General features: G+C 41.0%; 1 protein-coding gene across 1 annotated transcript; it reads left to right on the top strand.

The window, feature by feature from the left end:
* Window positions 1-4,621: 4,621 nt before the first annotated feature.
* LOC126558191 (tRNA-dihydrouridine(20a/20b) synthase [NAD(P)+]-like) lies at window positions 4,622-7,206 on the top strand. Its single transcript, XM_050214158.1, has 5 exons — window positions 4,622-4,749; window positions 4,838-4,959; window positions 5,026-5,101; window positions 5,167-5,564; window positions 6,660-7,206. The coding sequence occupies exons 1-5, from the start codon at window positions 4,655-4,657 to the stop codon at window positions 7,187-7,189; spliced, it is 1,221 nt and encodes a 406-aa protein (XP_050070115.1). The 5' UTR covers window positions 4,622-4,654; the 3' UTR covers window positions 7,190-7,206.
* Window positions 7,207-8,292: the final 1,086 nt, after the last annotated feature.

Below are 8,292 nucleotides of genomic sequence, written 5' to 3'. Positions count from 1 at the left end.
TGTCGTATCATACACTCACTTGGTTTAACCATTTCACTCGCTTTCCCAACCTCCTTTTTAGAGACATTATTTTTTCAAATTTCGCTTTTTCGGTTTCGGTTTTTCAAATTTCGCTTTTTCTTACTTTACAAAATATTACATATTTTATTTTTTATGTTTGATCTACTTCAATGTTTATGCAATTCTTGGTTGTTGTATGTTTTTTCTACGTAATTAGCTTTTTAAGATTTTGATGCCAAGTCTCACTCCAATAATATTACAAAACTATTTGAACGAAGCTTATTTAAATTTTGCCAAAGGAAACCCCTAGTCAACAAATAGGTTGATATGATGGATAGAGTTAATATCATTAACATAATCGTAATAATACTCGTTTGATAGTGTTTCACACTATCAAAACACTCCATTTACTTAATTTTAACAACCTCATAATAGTATCGTACTAAAGCATGTGTTCAAGGGAGCCCCAGGCTCTCGTGGTCTCCTTCTGGAGAACAATGAAGGTTCCGTTTTAGGGCTGACAGAGCTGAAATTACTGCCCAGACATTCGAAATGAAATTACCGAGCACAAGAACTTAGCGTTCGCTCTTAACCTTATGCTTCCAACATCAGAGAGAACGTTGGTCGGTGGCCAATTGCTTCCTTTCAAGAATAATTCTTATCGATTCTGCTGTACGTGGAGCTGTACAATATGTGCATGTTTAGTGCAATTCTACAATCATTAAAGCGTACTTCAGTGAGCTGTTTGGCACAAACTATAAACTGCACGGCAAATGCGCAGAGGTCCTTTAGGTGCCAGCATTGACTCACGTTCTTACAAAAATGTGCCATCATAAACTAATTTATTCCTTTTTTTTATTATGCGACACACGCAAACGTGTGATGAACTCGTTTTGCTTTTTTTTCTCTCTCATGTTCATTATAATTATGGAAGCGCACTGCAACCGTAGTACCGTAGTACCCAAACACGTACAAAACTTGGCGTGAAACCATATCAAACGTGATAGGACACTAATTTATTTTTCCCAGCGTTCTAATGAAGTTTCCAGCAAGCAAGAGCATGGTGCGGCGCTATCCATTTTGTCTTGTTTGTCGTCCACAATAAAATGCAAATTGCATTCAAACATAATCTCATCGGTGGTAGCTCACGTGTTGGACAATAAAAACGGCAGCTTCCGGCAGATGAACACCAGCGTAAAAATGAAAAATAAAAATCCTACTTTAGACTTAAACCAATCAAATTCCCTCACAAAATGGCTCTGCTCCAATGGTCCTGCCATCGTCGTACGTCGTATCAGCCTGAATGCACGCTTTGTAATTGCTCGCATTTGAAAGCAGGTCAAACGGTGGATTTGGTTGAACGCTACTCAACTGTGCTACACGAACGAATTTTACTGCAAATGGGGGTCCATCAATTTTCCGCATACGTACGCTATGTAGTGCACTTCCAGTGCATTTCCTGCCGAAGGGTAACAAACGCATAAACCTCACGCCCACTTGATGTGACGTCCATCATCATCATCATCATCAACACCATCACCGAATGGTTGGTGACGCTGTAAGAACCGCGAAAACCAGAAGCAATCTGGACACCTGTACACAACAGCATACCCCGTGGGCCACGTACCAGGATCGCTGGTCCGCGCTCTCAGGATTCATTTTCCGAGCCACAACTGCATACGTGACACTCATGAATATGTAAATGTTAATTTATGGCCACATTCGTGTGTGTGTGATCCACAGTGATGAAGATTGGTTTGCACATTTCACACTTCGTATGGTGTTAGCACCATGAAAGACTGGCCACCGGTTAGAAAAAGATAAAACGAACACAAAGCCCAGGCCCAGCAACACACTCACGTGTTTGGATCAATTCAATCAAATTACTGGCAAAATAGGCGCCCAAACAGGTAGGACTAACATGTTCCTACACAGGTTGCCTACGTTTTTACGCTCCTGTACTGTTGTTCGTGTAAAAATCTATCTTTTTTTAGCGTTTCTATGTTTAATTATTGAAACAATAGCGACTGCCCAGCCTCCACACGGCAAGACTGGAGTTCGAATACTATCCCGTTGTGAGGACTATCCAGCTACGTGGTTTTCAGCAGGCCTAGTAAGCCAATCGATGGCTGGCGTAACCTAGTAGATCATTAAGCTGACAAGACCAAGAAGAAGATTCTTTTACTGTTTCATTTTTATTTGAAATCTTCTGTAAATTACAGTTTTACGACCGGCTCGAGGTGAACTACATCTCCGAAATTCCACTGAAAATTCTAGCTAAAAATGGACGCCAACAGTGGATAGACTCATCAAATTACAATATATTGCGAGTCACCTATGAAACCGTCAGTGAGTTTCGACCCTTAACAACGTTTTAAATAGTGCAATACGTAAAAAACAGTAATTCAGAAACGGGTTCGCTCAACAGCAAAGTGCTAGAGAAATGAATTAACGCAACCCATAATTGAAAGTAGCAGGAAGGAAAGCATCATAAGTAAATAGAGCAACTTTGCCACCCATTGCAAATCTTCGAAGCTTCTCCAAGTATTTCTATTACAACGTGCTTTATGATAATATAATTAAGTACTTACCGGCGAGCGTTTTTAAAGGATTAACCTCACTCCAACTGCTGCTGTTGAACACAAGCGAAATCATGGGCATACACTAACCGCAACGCACGATAAACTCACTCCTACACGCACTCCTACAAACGTTGATCGTAGCGACCGCGTTGCTTGGCTAAGCTTGCTCATCACTACGATCAATCGGAACACACACTCACACACTAGGGACGCACGTTCGAGCGGTGCGTAGCCCATACTTAGCGCCACTCGATCGATAGTAGGAATATCGAGAGAACGTGGACACACTGATTAGAACAAAAGGCCACACCGAGTAAGCAGGAAGATTGCACAATCGCACTCCGGGGCAATGACCAAAGGTTGCCGAATAAATTGTCTCCGTAAGGAAGCTTTCGAGAGAAACACGTCCACTCGCAACGGGAGACGGAGGCAAACTGGACCGTACGATTTATTTTTACGATTAATTAGTACGGTTCAATACTGTATTTTATTTACGTTTTTGTTGACCTTGAGAAATTGCTAAAAATTTGATAATGTAATCAAACTAGTTGTTTTACAATGGTGCAGACATACGGTTGCATTTTGAATTTTGTATTTTCAAGCGATTAAAACATCTCAATTTTGCGTCATGTTTAATTCATTTAATTAAATACATAGCGAACTGCATCTTGATTGAGAACTGATCTCCGAGTAAATAGTATCTACTGTTCTCTGCCAGCACACTTCATGTTTCTCGTTCCTATCATACCAGAAGCGCACGGTTTATTTGTGGTAACAACTCAATTCCATCTGTTCCTAGCTTTGCAGAACCACATTTCAAACTCTTCAATCGAATTCCACTTAACCCACGAATGTTTCGGAAGCCTCAAACTTGTACTTTCGGATGCGGTACTCAAGAGAGGACAAAAGGTTCCTAACCACTTTCTCGTTTGTTTCAAGCATTAGTCTTTTGACCTTTTCGCACTAATTAATACTCATTAGTTTGCGCTTGTTCACTTCAACATCTTAGCTTATCCATTTGGAACATGAAAGCGAAACCGAATGAAGACATTTGATAATAATTTTCGAATTCAATTTGGTGCGAAAGCATTATTCATTTGGTGGAAATTCTTCGGTTAGAGTATGTGCTTTTGCGAATGGACAATAATTTAATTAGATGCGAAATCTGGGAAGAAATGTTGAGTGTTAGTTTTTTTTTTTCTTTTAGCGATGCCTAGGATGCCGTCATTCCCTATACCGTACCGTCGGCGAAAGAACTTTAACAAGCTTTATCTTTACTGTAACATTTAGAAACGTTATTTAATTACGCCGTTTCGTAAACAGTCCTCAAATATTGTAGCGTACTGTGGCGTATTATACCGCTTATATAGTTTTATAATTATTAACATTACATTTAAACAAATAATACATTTTCTGATTCTATCAATTTCTTTCAGATTAGATCACTGAAATGATTTGTTGTACATTCCGGAGATACAGGCGATAGTGGTGACGGTCTTCATAAGGCAGAATCGGATTCAAATCCCAACCGGACCGTTCCATGGTATCAGTTAGTCTAATAAGTTTGGTTGGCGATCGCCGAGAAAAAGAAATGTTCTTCTGAAAAATATACAACGTGTAATTTTGCAGCTATGAATCTCCGACATTTGAAAACGAAAAATGTCGGAGCGTTGTACTAAACCGGTATTCACTTAATTCCGACAATGAGCGCTAAAACATCCGACATTTTACGAAAACGCTTTTGTGTTTTATAAAAATCTTTTTATGTTTTGTTTTGCCATCCAATACATGTGGGGTAGAAGACTCGAGTATTAATTTCATAATAGTGCTTCAAGAATTAGAAATGCCTCGTTTGGCGAAATCTTTTTCTTGTCGGATTTCAATGATAGACCACCTACTCTTCAGTTTGACGTATCTGGTATCTCTTTCTACCGCAGCATTCGCACATTCTTGTGTTTTAATTTGACAGCTCTACAGAAACATAAACAAAATCGTTCTGAATTTTTGGCAAAACCGCGTGCTGATCGAAACGTGAAAACGCGTTTCTGGCGACATCAATCTACAATCAAACCATGAAAGAAAAAACAAACATTAGAGAATTATTTAGCTCTGCAGCTGAACGAGACACATTTCTTAAGATTTGTGCTCCGATGGTAAGATACAGCAAGTACGAAACTTTCTCATAAATGCTTTATTACTGTCTTCTCCAATGTGTGCACAATAATAGTAATTCGATACATACTCTTCGACCACAGATTGGAGTTTCGCAGTTTAGTTCGATCGTACGGAACCGATTTAGCTTTTACCAGCATGATCATGGCTGATTCCTTCTGCAAAAGTGAAAAAGCCCGTCTTAATGAATTCACAACAAACAAAGGTAAAAACTGTTTGTGAGTATTGTGCAGTAACAATCGTGACTAAACTATTGCGTGCTTTTTTCCAGACGATACGCCGCTGATAGCCCAATTTGCAGCTAATAATACGATTGATTTCCTGTCCGCCAGCGAAATGGTTTACCCGTAAGTCATTACATTTTACAAATGTTCTACGGTTCCCGTTCTTATCGATCTTTGTTGTGTTTCAGCTACGTCGATGGTGTCGACCTAAACTGTGGATGTCCACAGCGCTGGGCAATGGCTGAAGGGTACGGAAGTGCACTGCTAAAAACGCCCGAACTCATGGCCGACATGCTAGGTACGGTACGCCGCAACATGCCTAGCTCGTTCAGCGTTTCGGTAAAGGTGCGACTGCTTTCAAGCACGAACCAAAAACAAACCATCGATATGTGCCGTCAGTTGGAGGCCACCGGTATTACATTCCTGACTGTGCACGGCCGCACGGCACCCGAGATGACGAAGGTGCCGGTTCACCGGGACGCACTGCAAGAAATAAAACAATCCATTGGCATCCCTATGGTAGCTAATGGTGATATCTTCACGCTGGACGATGCCGAACAAATGTATTTACAAACAAAGTGCGACGGTATGTATTCAAGCAACCACACCAAGTTCAGGGAAGGGGGATGTAAAAACAGTGGCAATTTATTCAAACGAATAGCTTGTACCCAGGACTTTTAGCTTAATTTAGATTCATGTCTGCCAAGCTATTCGAAAGCGATGTAAATGAGGACGATCCGGGCTGGTTTGTAGCATGTTCGCCGAATGTGTTAATGTCCTGGTTAAGCTCGATGATCGATTGCTGGTGACTGGTAATTTTATTTATCCCATCCGAGAGATCACGTATCACTTTAAACAATGCGTTCAACTCCGGCGTATCCTGCATGACTTTGTTACGCTGTGTGTCCTTCCTTGCGACATGCAGTTTCTCGAGAGATTTTGTTACATCGATTCGATTATCAGCATCATGGACGAAAGCAATTTCACGTGAAGTTTCCATTACATCTCTCGACGAGAGTGCGTTCGGATCTGAATGAAGCAGACTGTTCGAGTTGATATGTTCGCCCAAGTGTTCGAACGATATGGATGAAAGAGTTTCCTGCGCGTTCACGAATATGTTGTACGTGTCATCCAATTCCATCCGAATGTTGTTGATCCGTTGCTGGATGAGATCTTCGTTTGAATTGTGAAATTCCATCAAGGAAGTGCTACAAGCCTCCGGCTGCAATTTGCTGGTGTTTTCCATTTCAGGTGGTATTTCATATGGTATCGTTCCTTCGTTTTAAACGGTTTTTGTGATTTTCCATGAGAAATACTCGCCTTTTTTAATATTAACGCACTGTGCTAGCACTGCTTCCAAAAGACACGAAAGCGGTACTACTAGCGATTGTTCGACATGCAATAAAATAACTAACCGGTTGTCATGGGTAACCACAGCTCACCAATCACTCCGGTTATTGGTATGCAGTTGTTAAGCAACTAGTATGGTTGTTATGGTTATTTGTATTATCTATTCATTTTTTTTTTCTTTTTGGGTCACCGAGTGTTGTTGAATATGATTTCTGGCACGGTTCTACATTTTCTTGTTCCATTTTTTTATATTTTGAATCAATTTCGTACTTCAAACAAGTGTGGCAGTCCATAACATCTCTATATTATGAAAATTCGCGCTTCATTACAGGCATAATGGCAGCTCGCGGCATACTTTCCAATCCTGCCCTGTTTTCGGGTCACAAAAGCACCCCGGTGGAGTGTGTAAAACGATGGTTACACATTTGCGAGCATGCCGATACCGACATCACGTACCAATGCATGCACCATCACTTTTCGTTTATGACCGAATCGCTGCTTAACAAGCGGTTGCGCTTGCAGTTAAATAATTTATCCAAAGAAAAGCAAAAAGTATTTGACTTCGTTCGAACGCACCTGCCCGTCGATAGTGTTGCCGACGAAATGTTTGTGCAAGATTACCCAGAAAAAATAAACTGCACGTATAACGATCAAACCTATCGCCAAAGGACGGCTGATCATGGTGCAATGAATGTTAGCGCTGTTGTAGATAGCTGTACATACGATCCAGAAGCGTCGGATGGTAATTTCTTTCGGAGCAAACGGGCGGAACTGGACGATTCACAAGCTGTGGATGAAGTAGCGGAAGAGGTGGATGGAGTCAGTTTTATGGACGGTGGAAGCATTTTGTTTGACGAGTGAAAGGTACAATAAACAAATGATTTTGTGCCGTATAAAATGATTCTAAACGTGTCTGTAACATCCGAAGCGATTTTTAAAATTGTTTAATGCATAATGTTTAGAAAAAGCATACCAAGGACACCTTATTGTGCTTGATGGTAAATCGCAAAACCATAGCTTTCAATCCCCACTAACAGATGGCGCTCCACATTGCACAAACGGTTTGAACCAATATTTTCGTTACATTTTGTTCTTTGCCAGATTAAATAATTCCTTTAACAATATCGGAAAAAAGTTGACTCAATTAGAATAAAACCTTCTTCTTCTTCTTTGCTTGACGACTTCTAAGGTAATGCCGGCCATCGAATGGCTTACTAGACTTGCCGGTATTACGCAGTTGGGTAGACAGTCCTTATTACGGGAGGACGGACCGGACGGGATTTAGCCCCGGTCTTGCCGTTTGAAGACCGGCGCCGCTGTCGCCTACACCACCGGGCCCCTTCGACGAGCTACTACATCAAGGTTTGCAACAAGGAACCCCTGTTACAAGGCTCCGTATTCGAGGCGGCTGCCTACGCCCCCCACCGTTTGACTGGCTAAGGTCGGAAAATCAAGCCACTTCGGCATTTCAGTTTGAAAATACAGCAGAGATGGAGGGTTCCATTATTGCTGATATTTAACTGGTTCTTAAATATTGTGAAATTATTTTTTTTTGCAGATGACACAATATTGTTCATCTCAAGCGAGTCAAGTAAAGTCACTTCTAACTCTCGATTTGATTGCTCTGGATAGTTGGCAAAAGTATAAGAAAATAGTATCAAATGTTAGGAAGATAAAATACATGGCTTTGGTAGGAAACGGGTTATTACATCAGCCTTCTGTTGTTATCAATATGAAAGTGATCCAGAGAGTGAACCAGATTACATATTTGGGTGTCACATAAGAGTACACCGATCCGGTGGGGAGGCGACAACTACGCCGGTCTTCATACGGCAGAACCGGGGTTCAAATCCCATTCGGAACGTTCTCTCGCAGCGAGGACTGACTATCCAACTAAGTGGTATCAGCAAGTCTAATAAGCCATTTAGATTAGATGGCCGGTGTGACCTAGAATGTCGTTAAGC

Source organism: Anopheles maculipalpis, chromosome 2RL (assembly GCF_943734695.1).
Source record: "Anopheles maculipalpis chromosome 2RL, idAnoMacuDA_375_x, whole genome shotgun sequence".
In the NCBI taxonomy this organism is placed as follows: Eukaryota; Metazoa; Arthropoda; class Insecta; order Diptera; family Culicidae; genus Anopheles; species Anopheles maculipalpis.
Note: the sequence above shows the minus strand (reverse complement) of the source record. Positions and strands in the feature narration are given on the sequence as shown.